The sequence below is a fragment of the Amphiprion ocellaris genome, chromosome 21 (genome assembly GCF_022539595.1).
Source record: "Amphiprion ocellaris isolate individual 3 ecotype Okinawa chromosome 21, ASM2253959v1, whole genome shotgun sequence".
Taxonomy (NCBI): Eukaryota; Metazoa; Chordata; class Actinopteri; family Pomacentridae; genus Amphiprion; species Amphiprion ocellaris.
The window spans coordinates 26,626,822-26,647,441 of NC_072786.1; the positions used below are offsets into that span (position 1 = coordinate 26,626,822).

The window sequence follows — 20,620 nt, forward strand, 5'->3', positions numbered from 1 at the left end:
ATTGGATTGATACACCTTTGCTGACAGGCAACATGTGTGATCATATAGCTCTGTGGGTTAAGCCACTGACGCATGTAGTTGGTCCTCAATGCTGAGGCCCTGGTTCGATTCCCGCTGACAACCCCGTACAGTATGAGTTGCCCTCATTCTTATTTCTACCCCATTGTCTGGCTGTCTCTCACTACGCCTATCCATCAATTAACTGCAAAAGACTACAACACTTATTTACAAATTTCCTGCTTATTTATTAAATACAATTCTTTAATTTCTTACATCTTTTTTCCCCCCATACTTTATAAAAGTTTAATTGTCTTAACTTTTTCCCATTTATTTAATTGCTTCTTTTTTATGTACTTTCTTTCTTTAATCTTCTTCTTCTTTCTAGAATTTAACACCAACCTTACATTTTTGGTGATTTTTACACATTTTGAAAAGCTATCAACTCAAACAGGGTAACACCGACAGAGCTGAAATTTGACCAGGATGTACTCCAGGCATGGGTGATCAAAAGTTATCAAAATGCTCACCTTAAGTCTGAGGGCGTGGCCATGGCGGCCTCGTGAATTTTGATGCTTTGCCATGAAACATCAACTGCTGTGTAACTGCCCTAAACATGCTCCAATCTGCCTCAAACTTTACATGTATGATCAGAGTCCAGTCTTGATCACATCCATAGGCCGACATAAACTCTCGGTCGCAGCGCCACCCGGTGGATGGAAGGAAATGCTCTATAACTAGCCTGGACATGGTCCGATCTGCCTGAAATTTTACATGTGTGATCAGAGTCCGGCCCTCGTCGCATCCATAGGCCGACATGCACTCTCGGTCGCAGCGCCACCTGGTGGACGTGCGTGGATTCGCCGACCAGCAAGGATGCGAGGACCCGTCCAATGCTGCTTGCAGCTTTAATTTGTCATTGTGTCCAAATAACTCAATGTTTATTTCATTTGACCACACACTACAGAACTGTGATTGACACAACTTTTACATCACCAAAACTGATCGTTTAAGTTGCTGTACGTGTATTTTTGACCCAGCAAATTTCACCAAATTTCCAAAAGACCTCTCATAAATAATAAAAGAGCCAAAATGCAAGATTGGTTTTGTTTTGTTTTGACAAAAACACATGTTTCAATAATTCCATCACAAAAAATTAAGAGGCATAGGAGTCACTGGAAAGTCAAGACTTGAGACTTTTGTTCACGACTCCAGATGTCACATTTTGTGAGTACACGTAGTAGAACTATCAGGTGTGCTATTTTCTGTGTAATACGGTAAAGTAAGTGTAGGTTTAAGATCTAGTGAAGCCACTCAAATTGTAATTCAATTCAATATGTTTTATTCACATGTATATCGGGTTAACAATATTGCCAAGAAATCAATGATGGTGTAATTTAAAAGCAAAACAAACAAACAAGGTGAGGAAATAAATCCTATTTTCTCCATAATTGCAATAAAGACTGTTTCATATATAAATAAATACATATCTTTATTATTCACATTGAAATGTTGAGCTTTAATTTCTTTCTTCTATTTATATTCAAACATATGGTTTATTTTAGGATATTATATATTTTAAGATCAGATAAACTTTATTGGTCCATCACCAGGAAAATTTACATTTTGACACAATATGACAACTAGTTGAATTATATGTGAGTATGTGTTCCAAAAAGTACTAAACAAATAAATAAAAATTAACAACAGGAAAAAAAATAATGCAGAGTTCAGTTGAAAGCGGAAGTAAGATCCGTACATCCGCCGGACCTTCCCAGTGTGACACTCCGCGGTAGTAAAGAGTGCTAGCAGCGTTAGCATGGTTAGCTCGGTGCAGCAGACGGTTGTGTTGTGGTGTCGCAGGTAAATGTTCTCTAGTTGGAGGAGGAACGATGTCTTCGGTCCAGCGGCTGGTCAGCGGGCGGCTCCCTGCGGCTTTTGAAGACGTTTTCCCGGTGTTTGAGAAGACTGTGGTCCGACAGGAGGAGGTGGACCGTCAGAGCAGACTGCTGGATGTCAGCTGGCAGCCCGAAATAAAGCTGCACAGAATCGGCGAGGAACACTGGGAGGGTCTCAGTGGAGAACAGCAGTGGACTGATGGAGGAGAACCACAGCAGGAAGGATTCACTGGGGTCTATGGGGAACATTCAGGTAGTTTTATAGAAATAAAACGAATCTATCTCATTTTAAACAGTAAACGCTGAGGATTTAACACCTAGTTTGTAGAAGTTGCAGGTAAAAGTGATATAAATAGAAGATTAACTGAAGTGATGTGAGTGAATAAAATTAATTTTCTTTTTTAGTCAGAATCATTTCAGATCTCGCTGTGTTCACTCAGCCTGAACGACTAATTGATAAATGACTAAATTGTGTGACGCACTGCGGTGCTACAGAGAGGTGCTGGCCTATAAATCGTTTACTCTCAGCATCCCACCATCCATTGTCTATAAACCGTTTAATCCTCATTAGGGTCATGGGGGCGGGGGAGAGATGGAGTCTATCTGAGCTGACTCAGTGTGAAGGTAGGGGACACCAGTCTGTCGCAGGGCTACATCTAGTAGGGGGAGGCTATAAATGCATTTTGGGAGGGAAAAACACCCGGTAATGAGTTTAAATCAGTCTTTATTGTCTCTATTTTATTTGTTTTGCTGTGTCATTTAGCTTGTTGTGACTGCATTTCATGAAAGACCACAATTGTGCCAAAAAAATTGTTTTTTTTTCTCCAGAGAACGTTCAATATGCATCCTTGTATGTCTGGCACACAAAAGGCTATGCTCATTCAGTCAAGACCTAATGTAAAGGGAGTTGCTCCATGGCCAAACAAAAGTCTCTCAGTGTCCCTGTAGACCTGTCCTTGATCCTGTCTAGTAGAACCTTAAGGTTGTCACCATACTGTTCCAGAGGAAGCATCTTCCCCTTTTGTCCTTCAGTGTCGAACATTCTGAAGACATGGCGTGTTCTGGGTAGTGATACTGAGGTATCTCTGGCATACATCACTTCATCTCTCATTCTCTTTGTCTTTAGATCATCTGCTGTATCTGCAAAACTAGTATGATGTTGTGTGATCTGCCTGGATACAAAAATATAGTAGCTTGTTTATGGTATTGACAAAATGTTAAAAAAATGCTGCTTAAACACAGGGGTTGTACAGTGCCTCGGTGGTTAGCACTGTCGCCTTGCAGCTAGAAGATCCCCGGTTCTCGTCCTAGCCTTCCTGGGATCTTTCTGCATGGAGTTTGCATGTTCTCCTTGTGCATGTGTGGGTTTTCTCCAGGTTCTCCGGCTTCCTCCCACAGTCTAAAAATATGCTGAGGTTTATTAGTAGCTCTAATGTCCGTAGGTGTGAACATGAGTGTGATTGTTTGTCTCTATGTGTAGCCCTGTGACAGACTGGTGGCCTGCCTTCACCCGAAGTCAGCTGGGATAGACTTCAGCCTACCAGTGACCCTAATGAGGAGAAAGCCTAGTATATGTATAGATAATGGATGGATGGTTAAACACAGCCACTTGTGACTTCCAACAATGCAAGCAATATAATAGATAGAGAATTCAGGGTTTTTGTGAGTGGACATATGGTAACTTAGTACTGTTTATGGTCTATCAAATAGCAAGTTTTCCTCAAAATCTTCTAGACATTCACCAGTCAAATAAGTAATTGATTGATTGTGCATTCAGTTTGGCCACATAATGGCCTCCACGATTTTGATGATAAACTCTCAGTGTGTTATTTAGACAAAAATGCACATATCTACGGTTTTCACATATATGCCAGTAGCCAAGAGAAACCGACTCTAAATACAAAATAAAGGTGAAAATTTTATTTTTTATGGATATGTGAGTAATTTGAAATCATTACCGGCATTTTCTAGAACTATAGCCCTCCCCTACATATAGAGACAAACAATCACTCTCACATTCACACCTACAGGCAATTTAGAATGATCAGTTAACCTCAGCATGATTTTGGACTGTGGGAGGAAGAACCTGGGGAGAAAACCCACGCATGCACAGAGAAAACATACAAACTCCATGCAGAAAGATCCTGGGAAGGCATTGATCTTCTAGCTGCAAGGCACCGGTGCACTGTGCAGCCCTACTCTAAGCATAAGGAAACATATTTCTGTGGTTCAGACTGCAGCAAACATCACATCATATGTATTTTTTTCTGACAGAAAAAGCAAAAATGAACATTCCTGCTAAAACCTTGATCTAGTGCTATATTGCAGTCTCTGTCAGAATAATTGCAATGTGTTTGTGTTTGTATCTCGTTCAGCTGTAATGTTTACTGTTCAACTTATAAATGTTACTAAACTTATAAAGTAGAAATCTGAAAGTGAATCTCTCAGATGTAAACACCAGCGTCATATTTGATTTTCGCTGCTTCTGTTTTCAAATATGAGTATATTTATAATGAAGTTAAGAGAGAGAACCCTAAATGAGATTAGGTGAAGTGGTGTTTAATGTGGATCATGAAGCACAAGTTCAGGCTAATTTATGGTTTGTACATGACAGTGAATGAGCATGCAGCTCTATTCGTGCTACAATAGGTGCAAATAGGCATGTCTGTATAATCAAGTGGGCTGTACAGTGGTTTGGTGGTTAATACTTTCACCTTGCAGCTAGAAGATCCCGGGTTTGTGTCCCTGCCGTCCAAGGATCTTTCTGCATGGAGTTTGCATGTTCTCTCTGTGCATACTTGGGTTTTCTCCAGGTACTTCGGCTTCCTCCCACAGTCCAAAACATGCTGAGGTTAATTTGTAACTCTAAATTGTCTGTAGGTGTGTGATTGTTTGTCTCTAAGTAGCTCTGTGATAGACTGGTGACCTGTCCAGGGTGTCCCCTGCCAAGGCCCTAAATCAGCTGGGATACACTCCAGCCCCCCAGATTTACTGTTTCACAAAAAAGCATTAAAAAAAAAATAATAAAGCACATTATTGTTTTTTGATTGAGAAGCCAAATTACAGTTATTTGCTTGTATTCCTGAACAGAAAAATTTGTTTTAGTGGTTGTCTATTATTCTTGACTAATGTCTGACTTCTCAGAGAATTCCGGTGTGCTCAAATTTGGGTATAAAAATGTGAATTCAGTTTGAAGTTCCTCTCTCCTGTTGAAAATGGTGACATGTGGGGAGCAAGACAGAGTCCAAATTAAAGCACTTTATGATGCTGGATGGTCTTTGAGACAAATAGGGCAAGACATAAAGTGTTCTCACAGTGTGGCCAAGTATGTCTTGAACTTGACTGCAGAGACTGGTACTGACAAAATGCGCCAAGGAAGAGGCTGAAAACAAAAGGTACCTGAAGCAGATGTCAGGCACCTCAAGATTTGAAGTATTAGAGACAGAATAAAGACCACTGCTGATCTTCAGACAGACATTAATGCGTCTAGATCAGAACCTGGGAAAGTCTCCAGAATGACCATAAGCAGACGACTGAAGGAACAAGGAAGAATAGCTGCTAAGAAGCCATTATTGAGGCCTGCAAATATAACACCTCAAATTTACCAAGAGGCACAAACACTGAACTGTAGGGGCCTGGAAGAAGGTAGTCTGGATGAACGAGTCCAAATGTTTGATGCTCGATGCATTGCACCCACAGTGAAACACAGTGGGTGCAATGATCTGATTAGTTAAAATGGATGGTGTCATGAACAAGAAGGTCTACCACAACATCTCGGTGCATCATGGAATCCCTTCTGGATTGAACCTGATTGGTCATGGGTTCATATACCAAGAAGACAATGACTCCAAGCATACTTCAAAGCTGTGTGGAGACTACTGGACCGAGAAAAAGGAATCTGGAGTCCTGGAACTGATAGACTGGCCAACTCAAAGTCCAGACTTGAATCCAGATCTAGGGTTTATTGAATTAAAAAATAAATTTCACAAAAATTTCATACAAGCAAGTCTCTGGGAACAGCTAGAAACTATATGAAACTCAATAACAAATATTTTTTTGACAGATTTCTTAAACATGTTTTCTCATTATTATGACAGGTGGTCTAATAAATTTAAGCAAAGTATATGTATTTATTCAGATGTGTATCTTCCTATCATCACATTCTTAAACTTTTTCTTGTGTCCTTCCAGACCTCCTGCAACAACGTGCCTGTAAGGAACAGGGGGTTTTTGATAACCAGCAGCTCAGTAACCAGAACAGAAACTTAACAGAACCTCGACAGATTAAAGAAAAAACAGAGGAACCAGAACCTCTGCAGATAAAACAGGAACCGGAGGAACTCTGCACTAGACTGCACAAGAATGAACCTAAACCTCCACGGATTAAAGAGGAACAGCAGGAACTCTGGACAAGTCTGGACAACGAGGAAACACACCTTTTTCGGATTAAAGAGGACCAGCAGGAACAAGAGCCGCCACAGACTAAAGAGGATCAGGAGGAACTCTGGATGAGTCTGGACAATAAGGGGCGAGATCTTTTACAGATTAAAGAGGAACAGCAGGAATTAGAGCTACCACAGATTAAGGAGGAACAGGAGGAACTCGGGATGAGTCTGGACAATGAGGAACCAGATCTTATACAGATAAAGGAAGAACGGGAGGAACTCTGGATGAGTCTAGATGATGAGGAAGCGGAACCAGACTTTATACAGATTAAAGAAGAACAGGAGGAACTCTGGACGAGTCTAGATGATGAGGAACCAGACCTTATACAGATTAAAGAAGAACAGGAGGAACTCTGGATGAGTCTGGATGATGAGGAACCAGACCTTATAGAGGTTATAGAGGAACAGGAGGAATACTGCACCAGTCCCATTGTGCCCATGTCAGAGAGTCAGTGTGATACTGACACATTCAAAAACTCTGTAAATTTTGAAATGGATGGAAAATCCTTAAATATTAAGCCCCAAATTGAGGATCACAGCAAAAGTCACACAGGTGGGAAGCCATTTTTTAGCAATGTGTGTGGGAAAACTTTTCCTTCTAGCGATCCCTTGAAAGTCCACATGAGAACTCACACAGGTGGTAAGCCGTATTGTTGCGAAATCTGTGGGAAAACGTTCGCAAGAAATGATCGATTGTCTCGCCACATGAGGGCCCACACAGGTGAGAAGCCATACCTTTGTAACACTTGTGGGAAAAGGCTTGCCGACATGTCAACATACAAAAAGCACATAGCACTCCACACAGGTGAAAAGCCTCACCTGTGTAACATCTGTGGCAATAGATTTATTGATGAGTCCAATTTAAAAAGACACATTAGAACTCATACACGTGGGAAGCCATTTTTTTGCAACGAGTGTGGGAAAAGTTTTTCTTTTAACGCTCCCTTCAAAGCCCACATGAGAACTCACACAGGTGAAAAGCCGTATAGTTGTGAAACCTGTGGGAGAAATTTTGCAAGAAGTGATAAATTGTTGCGCCACATGAGAAGTCACACAGGTGAGAAGCCGTACCTTTGTACCACCTGTGGGAAAAGGCTTGCTGACTCGTCAACATATAAAAAGCACATGGCAATCCACATGAGAACTCACACAGGTGAGAAGCTGCATTCTTGTGAAACTTGTGGTAAAACTTTTAGACATATTAACAAGCTGTTGTGCCACATGAGCACTCACACAGGTGAGAAGCCTTACCTCTGTAACACCTGTGGGAATAGCTTTTTCGACAAATCAAATTTTCGAAGGCACATTAGAACCCACACAGGGGAGAAACCTTATCCTTGCAAAGTATGTGGCAGAGACTTTGCCCTTAGCACCACCTTAAAAATCCACATGAGGATTCATACAGGTGAGAGGCCGTTTGTTTGCATCTTCTGTGGGAATGGATTTATGAACAACTCTAGTCTGAAATACCACATGATGACTCACAGGGACAAGACTTCAGAGTCCTGAAACATCTGTGGGTAAAGAATGATCAGGGAGGCCAGACTTGAAGAAACATGTAAGAATTGTGCAATTTAACAGTCGAGCTTTCAGAGCTTTTATTGCCCGATGACTCCAACAGAAGCACATTGCATTTGTACTTTCAGTGTTATGGATTATTTTTTTCAAACAAATGTTTGGAAACTAATGATGAAATTCTTGTGTGAACAGTTGGAAACTTTTCCAAAAGCTATAAAGTTGCAATGGAATAGTAAGTGACACAAACTGTGACCTAGTTAGTATTTCTTTCCTTTCGCGCCCCACACTTTGAGAAACACTGCATTATAGTGTTTGTGGCTGAGTCTAGATTAGATTAGATTGGATTTTTTTATTCATCACATACACATACAGTATGGCAGTGAAATGCAGTGACTGTCCATCAGGCTTCATAAATACAAAATATTAAAATAGGTAAAAATACAAAAAAAAAATACAAAAGAAAAATATAAATAATGCAAAAAGTACAAATAGGTAAAACTGTAATATACAAGAGATACAAACAGGTAAAAATGACATATTTATGGAATGTACAGAGTGCAGTCTAATGAGCGGATCAAATGGGCCCGGTTTAAATCGACTCAGAGGAGTCACCAGCTGTAGTCGATGGTATTCGCTCACAGGAAGAGGTCATTGCCACTACAGACCTGTGATTGACACACCTTTTACATCACCAAAACTGATAATTTAAGTTTCTCTATGTATATTTTTGACCCAGCAGATTTTGTCAAATTTCCAGAAGACCTGTAATAAATCTCTGGAAGAACCAAAATGCATGCTTGGTTTTGTTTTGTTTTGTTGTTTGGACAAAGACACATTTCAATGATTCCATCATAGAAAGTTAAGAGGTGTAAGTGTTGTGGCATTTTAATACTGAACAAATGTTAAAATGAGTCCAATAGGATGTTTAAATTAGATTTTAGTATAAACAATAATAAGACTGCAAAACTTAACGTGTCAACATAATTTATGTGTACATGGAATAATCATGTGAAAACTTCAACCCTACAAAAGCCCATATAAAGCAGAGCCAGGAATTGCAAGTGCTCTGTCTTTTTCTGCACTTGAGTTGAAACCAAGGTCGTATCGACCTAATAGAAATAATGTTAACCTAGCAGAAATAATGTTAACCTAGCAGAAATAATGCTAACCTAGCAGAAATAATGCTAAACTAGCAGAAATACAAAAGAGGAGGTGGTCAAACTTTTGATACGATCACATCATCCACTCTCCAGACATGAATAAATTCAAACATAATGATGGTAGAAATACCCTGATTGGGTTTTAAGACGATGGGTTTTGGTTTTCCAGGACAGAAGAGGAGTGTTTAGAAGTTTGCGTAAGTATATAAGACAATGTACAGCTTTGTGTAGTCAGTTAAAATCTCGAGATGTTGCTTATGTTTGTTCTTACAGCCTGTATTGAATAAACATTATTCGCATGAGACTCTGAAGACTGCTTGAAGACTCTTTTTTGAGAACTTTTTGACGACTCCTTCTTTTGATTCAGAATTTATCTTTGACTGCGTGTTTGACAAAGCTGTCTGATCATCACTGGCCTTTAGCATTCAGTCCGAGTCACAACTCAATGGAAACTGAAGATTTGAGACGTTTGTTTACAACTATGGATATCACATTTTGTGAGCATATGTAGTAGAACTCTATAGTGTGTTATTTTTCTGTGTAATGCAGTAAAGTAAGTGTAGGTTTAAGATAAAATTAAGTCACTCAAAGTGTAATTCAGCTAAATATGCTTTATTTACATGATTACCAGGTTAATAATATTGCCAAGGCACGATGGTGTAATTTAAAAACAAAAGAAACAAAATGAGGTTAGAAAATAGGAAAATCACATTTTTTTTCTTTTTAATTTTAACAAAGACTTTCATATAGACACTAGTGTTCAAAAGTTTGGGGTCACCCAGGCAATTTCATGTTTTCCATGAAAACTCCCACTTTTATCCATGTGCTAACATAACTGCACAAGGGTTTTCTAATCATCAATCAGCCTTTCAACACCATTAGCTAACACAATGTAGCATTAGAACACAGGAGTGATGGTTGCTGGAAATGTTCCTCTGTACCCCTATGGAGATATTCCATTAAAAATCAGCCGTTTCCAGTTACAATAGTCATTTACCACATTAACAATGTCTACACTGGTTTTCTGATTAATTTAATGTTATCTTTATTGAAAAAAATATTTTCTTTCAAAAATAAGGACATTTCTAAGTGACCCCAAACTTTTGAACGGTAGTGTAAATAAATACATATATCTGTTTTCCACATTAAAATGTTGAGCTTTAATTTTATTCTTCTATCTAATGACATATTTTAATATATTACATATTTTTAGATAAGATAAATTTTATTGATCCATCACCGGGGAAATTTACATTATTTACAAAATGATATCTAGTTAAATTATATGTCAGTGTTTGTTCCAAAAAGTACTACAAAACAGAAAATAAGTAGTTTTCAGTTGAAAGCGGAAGTAAGATCCGTACATCCGCCGGACCTTCCCAGTGTGACACTCCGCAGTAGTAAACAGTGCTAGCAGCGTTAGCATGGTTAGCTCGGTGCAGCAGACGGTTGTGTTGTGGTGTCGCAGGTAAATGTTCTCTAGTTGGAGGAGGAACGATGTCTTCGGTCCAGCGGCTGGTCAGCGGGCGGCTCCCTGCGGCTTTTGAAGACGTTTTCCCGGTGTTTGAGAAGACTGTGGTCCGGCAGGAGGAGGTGGACCGTCAGAGCAGACTGCTGGATGTCAGCTGGCAGCCCGAAATAAAGCTGCACAGAATCGGTGAGGAACACTGGGAGGGTCTCAGTGGAGAACAGCAGTGGACTGATGGAGGAGAACCACAGCAGGAAGGATTCACTGGGGTCTATGGGGAACATTCAGGGGACTTTATAGTTGTTTTTGTAGCACTCAGCAAACTTTAAGCATCAAAAACACAGTTTGAATAGAAGACAGGACTTAACATGATAAGTACTTGGAAGCCAACAAAGACCACAAAAGCATGCTAGTAACACACTAGAGGAGTTAACTAACTAGCAAACTAACTGTAAACTCAATTTGACAGCTACAGCCATCTAACTAATCAGCTGCAAACCTGTAAAAGTTATTTGAATTAAACTTGGTGTTAATTCTAGCACCTTTCCTATTTCAGATGTATACATTTTTAAATTGCACCCCTGAAACTTTTTCTGGGTTCCTGTGGTGTTTCTGGACAGGAAGTCCATCTTGGCAAAAACAAAACCGCATGCTGTGAAACTGTCTTCTGTGAACCAGTTGAACTCGATCTACCTGCAAGTCCATACAAGTTACATTTAGACACTTTCGTGATTGACATTTCCCAAATTTTAAAGCAAAAATGGTTGGACAAAATGTTTTAGATAACAGTGTTAATTATAAGGCCTTCAGCTACTTGCATTGACTATGACAGAATGTGGATCTGGTAACACTGCAGTCATATTAAATCATTATATGTGAACATGTAGGGAGGCAAAATGAAGTTAATTTCATGGACTGAGTGTGAAGTTTTATTCTACACAGCACCACCCTTGTCACAAAATACTTTCCTTTGTTCCCTTTGCACTGGAAAAATGTCCCTCTCAAAACAAGAAAAAAAACTTCTTTCAAGGAACTTTTACCTTGAAATAAGCTAAAAAATCTGCAACAAGAACAAGTGAAAAATGTCTTGGTAAGATTTCTTGAAATAAGATATGATATTTAGAATCTTGAGATTTTAAAGTTGGCTGGGAAAACTTATTTTAAGCTCTATTTTACCAGGATTGTCAAGCTTAGGTGTCTTAAAATAAGCCAGATATGCTTTAAAAAAAAAAAAAAAAAAAAAGCAGTTTTTCACACAGAAATAGATTTTTTTTTTCATGTAACCTCCTAATTTGAGATGTTCGAACCCTCCTACTGTCTTCATTCACGGGCACCAAAAAATATTGTTTCCTTGTCTGAAAAAAATCCAAAAATCAGCAAAAAAAAAAAATTCCACCAGTTTCTGAAAATTTGCAAAACCTTCAGGAAGAAAATTCCAATAATTCCTTAAAAGTTTCCCTTAAAAGTTTTATTTAAAAAAAAATCCCCGAAATTTGGCAAGAAAATTCTTGTAAATATTTTTAAAAAGGAGTAAAAATCTTCCAAAAAAATCCTAAAAATATCCAGTGATTCCATATATATCAGTAAAACTTCTGATATTTTCTTTAAGAACATTGACAAAAAAACAAAATCCAGTGAATTTCAGTGGATTTTGGTTGATTTTTTTGTGAATGTTCTTAAGAAACATTTTTAACATTTCTTTTTTTCCACCAAAAAATGTTCACAGATTTCCCAAAAAATATTGAAAATGTGGACATCAGAAGTTTCACTGTGAAAATATATTTTTTCCACATTTTCAAACTTTAAAACGGGTTAATCTGACCCGCAGGACGACACGAGGGTTAAACTTATTTTGAGTTTTCTTGTTAAATTCAACTCAAAACAAGATAATTTCAAGATTGTTTGACTTAACAAGATATTTAAGATGCATTGTCTTAAAACAAGTCCCTCCATCTGCTGAAATGTCTCTTGTTAAGTGAATTTGTCTTAAATCAATTGGGATGAGACATTTGGACTAAAAATAAGACAAATAGACTTGGTAAGATTTGGAGTTTTTGCAGTGTGTTCCTCCATTGGCTGCCGTCCCTGTTAGATGCCTTCGCTCTGGAGGTCTTTTGTGTGACGGAAACCTGTAAAATGAAATCTTTTCATCTAGCATGTTATACAGTATACTACTTACTTGTTTTAGGCAAGTTTAGGAGTACAAAAACATGACATTTTCTGTATTTTTTGATTGCGGGTGTAGTTTGTTTTTCTTGTGGCAAGCGACTGACTAAATTTTGTGATGAACTCTAGTTCACTTAAAATATTTTTTTCTTACACACATCTGCAGCTCTACATTGTAGTTCAAATTTCATTTTCACTCCGTAACCTGCTCCTCTTATTTAAATACACATTCATCTTATTTTGTGTACTTTGTACCCCATTTATCTATAAGTTGAAAGCATGGCCAGCTGTCTGTAGCCCCTCTCAGAGATCAGGGGCATTGGTGGGTTAGATTACAGGCACTTTTTTACACAGTGTGCAGTGGAACGGATCCATTTGACTGGTAACATAAATCACCTTGAATGCAAGGCTGAGTGTGAGGTGGGTTTCATTCCTCTTCTAAAGTTACACTGCTCAGCTTTGTTTTTCACATGTGCAACACAGAACTCTGCTGAGGAGTCGCAGCTGATACTGGCCTGGCTTTCAAACACATGCAGGAGAGATTTTCTTCTTTTTTGCTGACAACAGTGAGCTGGTGTCTGTTTGTGTTAGCATGTCTGCATTATAATCCGGACCCCGCACTAACTTTCTACAATGGTTTCATTGGTGCACCTCATTTTTTTCTGTAGGTGCACCAGAACAAAATTTTGCACCCAAAGGTTTTCACAGTGCCTTAAACCATTAGCAGCAGGACAACACATTTTTAAATGCAACCTTTCTTTTTAGTGAGGTCCTATGTGTGCTTGTAGTAACTGGAAGAAAGGTGCAATTTTTCATCGGTATGTTACTAACTTTTTTCTTGTGTCTGTCTAGACCGCCAATGTGACTGTAAGGAAAAGACGGTTCTTGCTGACCAGCATCTCTACAATGAGGACAGGAACTCTAGTCCGGATCCAAAGGAATTAAAGTGTCCTCATATTAAAGAGGAACAGCAGGAACACTGCACCAGTCTAAACCATGAAGTATTCAACTGTTGGCAGATTAAAGAGGAACAGGAAGAACTCTGCACCAGTCTGAAAATGGAGGAACCAGATAAACCGCAGTTTAAAGAGGAAAGGGAGGAACTCTGCACCAGTCTAGACCAGGAAGAACCAAAGTGTCCGCAGATTAAAGAGGAACAGGAGGAACTCTACACCAGTCTGAAAAGGGAGGAACCAAATTCTCCCAAGTTTAAAGAGGAACAGGAGGATCTTTATATCAGTCTGTACAAGGAGGAGCACAATTTTCCACAGATTAAAGAGGAACCTATAGAATTTTACAACAGTCTGGAGCAGGTGAAACCAGAGTCTCCACAGAATAAAGAGGAACAGGAAAAACTATTCACCAGTCAGGAGGAAGACAAGCTTGTACTAAGGCAAGAGACTGACAGCCCTCTGGTGACTTCTACTCATGAAGAAAGTGATGAGCATGCCAACTCAGGATCAAGTGAAAGTGCAGAGCTGAAGTCAAGGAAAAGACGTCAATGTAACAATGTAGTAAAATGTCCGATGCCAGAGAGTCAGTGTGATACTGATACTGATGAAGACTCTAGTAAATATGACACTGGTGCAAAGTCTCAAATGAAAATACATCACAGAACCCACACAGGTGAGAAGTGTTATTCTTGCAAAAAGTGTGATAAAACTTTCACTTTCAGTGCTAGCTTTAAAGTCCACATGAGAAGCCACACAGGTGAGAGGCCGTATTCTTGTGAAACCTGCGGGAAAACTTTCACAAGAAGCGATAGATTGTCGCTTCACATGAGAACCCACACGGGTGAGAAGCCGTATCTTTGTAACACCTGCGGGAAAAGGTTTACGGACCCGTCTGCATTTAGAAGGCACACAGCGATCCACACCGGTGAGAAGCTGCATTCTTGTGAAACGTGTGGGAAAAGTTTCAGACATACTAATACTTTATTGTGCCACACGAGAACTCATACGGGGGAGAGGCCTTTTGTCTGTAACCTCTGCGGGAACAGATTTATTAACAAGTCTAAGTTGAAAAGGCACACGAAAACTCACACCGGCGAGAAACCTCACCTCTGTGACACGTGTGGCAAGACATTTATTCGTTTGTCGATGTTGAAAAATCACACGAGAACGCACACGGGTGAGAAACCTTACTCTTGCAAAACATGTGGGAAAAATTTCACTCATGGCACAACCTTGAAACAGCACTTGAAAACTCACACGGATGAGCGTCCTGAAAGATCTTTGGTGAAAAAACCATCAAGGAAGCCTAACTTGAAAAAAAAGTGAGAATTTGTGCAGGTTTAATGTGGAACTTTAAAGTTTAAAATGCCTTTAGACTGCCTATAAAGTAGTGCAAGTTCATTCCGCCTGATGCTGCTTGATAGACCTAATAAATCTAGTTTTGATCTGTCAGACTACACCATCAGTTATGTGGTGGCACATTTTTACATTTCACATTGCATAGTTTTTCTACCAACTATTTTTTCAGAATGTCACTTTAACAGTTTTCACTTGATTATTTGTATTTTCCATTAATCTCTTGATCGTTTTCTCCATTAATAGATTAGTTGCTGGGTCAATAAAATGTCAGAAAATTGTGAAAAGTCTGTGTTTCCCAAAGCCCAAAATGTCTTGTTTGACCAAAAAACCAAAGATATTCAGTTTACTGTCATGAGTGGTAAAGAAACCAGATTTTTTTTCAGATTTCAGAGATTTTTTTCTGCTTTTTTTTTCTTAAAACAGGTTTTACTCAGATTAGTTATTTATTAATATAATTGGTGATTTTTTTTTTTTTATAGTTAAGAACTAATTGATTAACCGTTGCAGCTTTTGTTGTTTTGCGTTTTAAAAACTTATGTCTGTTTGCTGTGTTGGATTTATTGACAACGATCACTGAAATCCTGAAGCTTCTTGGGCAAATTTTGAAGCGTTGCCATTCCTGTGCCATCAGTAGCCCCTTTTTCTACAATTTCACATCTGTTGCAAAGGAAAATGTCCATAAAACTAAAGTTTTACTGTGGCAGGATTAACATGAATCACCAGTAATGAAGAATGAGTCTTATATCTTTTAAAACGCAGCTCCTTTCGGTTCTTTCCTCCACCAGATTTGTATCCTCTGGGTCATGTAGCGGACACGGCTTGGATTCTTTGGAATGCCAAGGCAGAGGCCAAACCAGATAACAAATCCTTAATATTTAGGGTGGACCTAAAGAGCCACATAAAGCTGCCATCATGGACGATACCAGGACAGAAACTTCCTCTTTCCCAGGAAAGAGACTCCATTGTGTCAGAGGTGAATTACAGCAGGACCGCTGTGATTTCCCCTCACCATTGACAGTCCTTTAAAAAAACTGTGTTACATTCATTTCTTTTGCAGCAAAGTGTGAAATCTCAAACCTCCTGCGGTTGGATGAAGCTTTTCTAAACTGACTGTACCTCTAGCAGCACATATAAGGGAACAAAAAAAGGGAAAGAGTAGCTGATCAAAACAATGTGATGTGTACAAGTCTAATATTGCTTTTCATTTGCTCTCTGAGACTAGCTGACAACAGCGTCCTACTAAAGTTGATTCAGTTCAAAAATATTCACAGAAACATCACTGTAGACAGTGTTGTCATATAAGAGATTTTTAAAATAGTTTTAACAAACAAAACTATGAAATCCAATCACTGGAAACAGCAGAAACACGCGTTATGAAATTTACCAAACAGACCAACCTATACATAGCTAACAGATGTAGCTAACAAACATAGCTAACAGACATAGCAAATAGATATAGCTAACGGACATACCTAATAGATGTAGCTAACGGATATAGCTAATAAACATAGCTAATAGATATAGCTAATGGATATAGCTAACGGACATAGCTAACACATACACACGCAGACGCAACAGGCGCGCGCGCTGGCTAACTGGACGACTCACAAGAACACAAAAACAAAAAGCCGATCAAGAAAACAAAAAATCAGCCATCACGGATCACTGCAAAAGAAATAATCATATCATGGACTGGGACAGGGGGAGGATTGTAACATCGGAGACCAACAAACATAAACGATGGATCAAGGAGACCATCGAGATCAGGAAGCAGGCGAGCTGCTCCATGAACCGGGACGAGAAGCTACACCCTCTAATACCTGGGACTCCATCCTCCAGAGACCACCGGACGGCGGGGGGCGTGGCCTATCTGACAGATTCTGACAGATCTGTCAGACCGGTCACATGATAAAAAAGGACACGTCAGCACACGCCAGATGACGCTCTGAAGAAGACTGCAGTCGAAACATGTCAGCTAAGGTGAAACCATCTTTGATTTGTCGGTGAAAAAGAAATAACGTTGTCCTACTCTAAATCTAGCCTCTCAATGAATTTTACCCATGATGCATTGCAGATCTACAGCAATTTACTGTAAACAGGTTCTACAGTAGATATTTGGTCATTTTACAGCAATATCATTTCTATCCACAGCTGTTTGACAAATTGAGTTAAGAATGCAGTTAAAAAGGTCTCAGAGCTTCTTTGAGATTTCTGGGCTGTCTGTCACACACTGCTCTTTTAAGGTCTATCCATAGATTTTCGATGATGTTGAAGTCAGGAGATTGTGAAGGCCATGGCAAAACCTTCAGTTTACACCTCTTGATGTAATCCACCACGGATTTTGTAGTGTGTTTAGGATCATTATCCATTTGTAGAAGCCATCCTCTCTTTAACTTCAGCTTTTTCACAGATGGTGTTGATTTGGCCTCTAGATTCCCCAGATCTCAATCCAGCATCTGTGGGATGTGCTGGACAAATAAGTCCGATCCATGGAGGCTCCACCTCACAACTTCCAGGACTTTAAGGACCTGCTACTGACATCTTGGTCCAGATACCACAGCACACCTTCAGGGGTCGAGTCGATGCCTCGACAGGTCAGGGACCAACCATTAGGCAGGTGGTCATAATGTTCTGCCTGGTTGTTGTAAATAACACTTGGTTGATTTATAGTTGTTTATGCAACTGATCTCAGAAGCAGTTGAAGGATTTGTGCAGCACAAACTAACTAAACACAAATTCTGCTGCTGCTCGGTGTTTTTGGTTTGAATAGTTGCCCTTTGGAGGAGATTTAAGACGCCTCTGGCAAGAAACAATATTTACAAGAAGCCCTTCATTTCCAATGCAGCTGGGATTTTAAACTGTTTTTCTGTGTTGCTTGCGTTCACTTTTAATAGTGATACTCTCTGTAGCTGCGTTTCGTTCAACATATCACAGCTGAGTGACATGAGGCCACCAGAGGCATCATCCAAGGTCTCAGCGCTGTTTCCCAGATGTGGTTTTGTTTTGGCCTTTTGCACTTGTGTGGCTCCAGCAGTGAATAAACTTTCAACCTCCCTAGTCAGCTCTCTGTCCTTGATGGCAGCCGACCTGAATGCAGAATGTCCTGTCTGGCTTTGGCCCAATGCTGCTGAAGGTTTTTTGTTTTTTTGCTGAGAAGCAACAGAGTTTCCCACAGAAATAAATAACCGCACGTATGATATTACAGAATACATGGATGGTGCTTCCATCTGTGACCTGTCCTCTGAGCTATGCAGGAAAATCTCACTGAAGCCATAAATCAAAGGGAACGTGCTCCAAGGTAGCAGAAAATAAAGAGGAAAACACAGCGGGGTTTGTTTGCCAGTGAGTTTTTTAAAAGGATATATTAAAATGAACTGTATGGCCTCTGGGCTCAAATCAGCAGAACAAAACAACAGAATAAAAACAGGACAAATTGGAAATGAGATTCATAAGTGCAGCGAGCTTTATGGTAGAAGGTTGTTAAGCAGTTTCTTAAGCTGAGGTGATGCCACTGTAGAGGCTAATGTCAAATTCATATTAGTATGTGTTTAAATTAAGTTTCTGCTCTCTTCACGGACACAATTATCCCTTTTTATTGCTGTTCAACATTGAATCAGTTTAATTAGGCTTTTTGACAAGAATGTATGGAAAAAAGGACTTTTGTATCAAGCTGAAAACATCTACAAAGTGATGTTGATTATTTAAAATGTAAAAATATAACAGAAATAATTTCTGAGTATTCACCTTCTGTGACTCACCTAATTTACCAAAAGTGCAGCTCATTGGTGCTAGAAGTCACACAGTGATAGAAATAATGATGATCTGAGTGCAGAGAATGTGTCTCAGTAATTGTAGTATAAAGAAATACACTTAGGAAAAAGCTCATATTAAATCTAGAGTAGAATTCACCAGATAGCAAGCTGGAGACTCTGAAGTCAACTCGAGGGAGGTTCTTTGGATTTGTGAGACCAAAATATAGCACCGCACACAATCCCCATTGTGAAGCATGGTGGTGGCACCATCATGATGTGAAGCATGGAGGTGGCAGCATCATGGTGTGAAGCATGGTGGTGGCAGCATCATGATGTGAAGCATGGTGGTGGCACCATCATGATGTGAAGCATGGAGGTGGCAGCATCATGGTGTGAAGCATGGTGGTGGCAGCATCATGAAGTGAAGCACGGTGGTGGCAGCATCATGGTATGAAGCACGGTGGTGGCAGCATCATGATGTGAAGCACGGTGGTGGCAGCATCATGATGTGAAGCACGGTGGTGGCAGCATCATGATGTGAAGCACGGTGGTGGCAGCATCATGACGTGAAGCATGGAGGTGGCAGCATCATGATGTGGGGGTGTTTCTCAGCAGCAGGTCCTGGAAGGCTTGTAAAGGTAGGGGGTAAAATGAATGCAGCAAAGGCTTGAGAAATCCTGAAGGATGCAGTCTGCAAGATGCAACATTGCTTTCTAGAAATCTGTTTTCACTTTAATGTAAAAGAGTGTTTTTTTTTCTTAGCGATAAAACCTGATTATTTTTTGACATATGCGAGCAATGACAAGGTTTCACAAGCAGATAATAGCTTTTTTTTAAGGGGTCAGAAGCTGTGGAATAGAAATCAAGCCAGAAATGTCCCAGTTTGAGAAACAGCGATAAGAAGTTAATAATTATCCTGACAAAACTTCTATTAAAAGCTGCTGGTATGTTTCCTTACTTACAGTCTGAGTGACTGAGGATGTTACGTTGAAACAGAGTACAACTTGTAGACTGGAAGCAACCACTGTCATCTCAGATACAAAATATCAGATTTAAATATGGCCATAACTCAAATGATCTCTGTTTACAGACACAGACAAGAAGGTAAACTCTCTCAGTGCTCTCAGTCTGACAGCAGCAAGTCACTGTGCAATTACTGGTCCAACTGTCAGGAGAAATTGTTGGTTTTCAACATTGAAATCTTCAACTATGTGTTTGTATTGTGTTATCAGCTCTTTATACGATGCAACCATTTGTGCTATAATCCTCAAAGTGTTCAGTTTGTATAAACCAGTCATTAGATTAATAATAATGCTTATTCACAGTGTGTTGAGCTCATGAAATCTGTCATATTTCCTGCTCTAAAAGCCCAACATCTGATAACTTTGTCCTGGTTAAGACTTTGTATCTAAACTGATGCGTTTCATATTTGAGATAAATAAACAACCCAGTAATTTGCACTGACTGGCACCGCATCAATGAAAGATTCTCAGATTTAAGAACACAAATGTAACGATATCTAAAATTCAGCTCCTACTGCGGGTTTTCCACTTGACTAAATTAATCCAGTGATGCCCCCTGGTGGTCATTTGAGATGCTTGGTTGTTTATTGTGCAGACAATCAATTAAAAAAACAAACCCTGTACATTATGTGAAACGTTTTTCTCGTAAAAAAAAATGTCTTTCTATTTTGGTATCTTACATCGAGATAGATTCCTTCAACTTTCTCATTGCTGATTTGTTTCACTGCCATCAGTCAGGCAAAGTCCTCCCTCCTTTTTTTTGTATGATTTTTTTGATTGATGTTAGTCCTTTTGGGAAAAGGTCTGCTAATTGTAGACATAAATATGAACGCTTTTCTTGCTCGGTTGTCTTGAAAATGTATATTCTTCACTTCTTTATATT

At 39.4% G+C, this 20,620-nt stretch overlaps 2 protein-coding genes across 4 annotated transcripts; both read left to right on the forward strand.

The window, feature by feature from the left end:
* The first annotated feature begins 1,777 nt into the window (after positions 1–1,777).
* LOC111581792 (gastrula zinc finger protein XlCGF57.1-like) lies at positions 1,778–9,328 on the forward strand. Of its 2 annotated transcripts, none has more exons than XM_055006490.1 (2): positions 1,778–2,148; positions 6,086–9,328. In XM_055006490.1, exons 1-2 carry the CDS (start codon positions 1,890–1,892, stop codon positions 7,846–7,848), a joined length of 2,022 nt encoding a protein of 673 aa, XP_054862465.1. In that variant the 5' UTR covers positions 1,778–1,889; the 3' UTR covers positions 7,849–9,328. The 2 variants fall into 2 exon arrangements, with proteins under 2 accessions (XP_054862465.1, XP_054862466.1); XM_055006491.1 differs by lacking the exon at positions 1,778–2,148 and adding an exon at positions 4,036–4,708.
* A 1,048-nt stretch (positions 9,329–10,376) lies between these two features.
* LOC129347884 (zinc finger protein 436-like) lies at positions 10,377–20,175 on the forward strand. Of its 2 annotated transcripts, XM_055006493.1 has the most exons (3): positions 10,377–10,674; positions 13,504–14,277; positions 15,749–20,175. In XM_055006493.1, exons 1-3 carry the CDS (start codon positions 10,515–10,517, stop codon positions 15,976–15,978), a joined length of 1,164 nt encoding a protein of 387 aa, XP_054862468.1. In that variant the 5' UTR covers positions 10,377–10,514; the 3' UTR covers positions 15,979–20,175. The 2 variants fall into 2 exon arrangements, with proteins under 2 accessions (XP_054862468.1, XP_054862467.1); XM_055006492.1 differs by having other exon boundaries at positions 10,381–10,674; positions 13,504–15,892.
* The last annotated feature ends 445 nt before the right edge of the window (positions 20,176–20,620 follow it).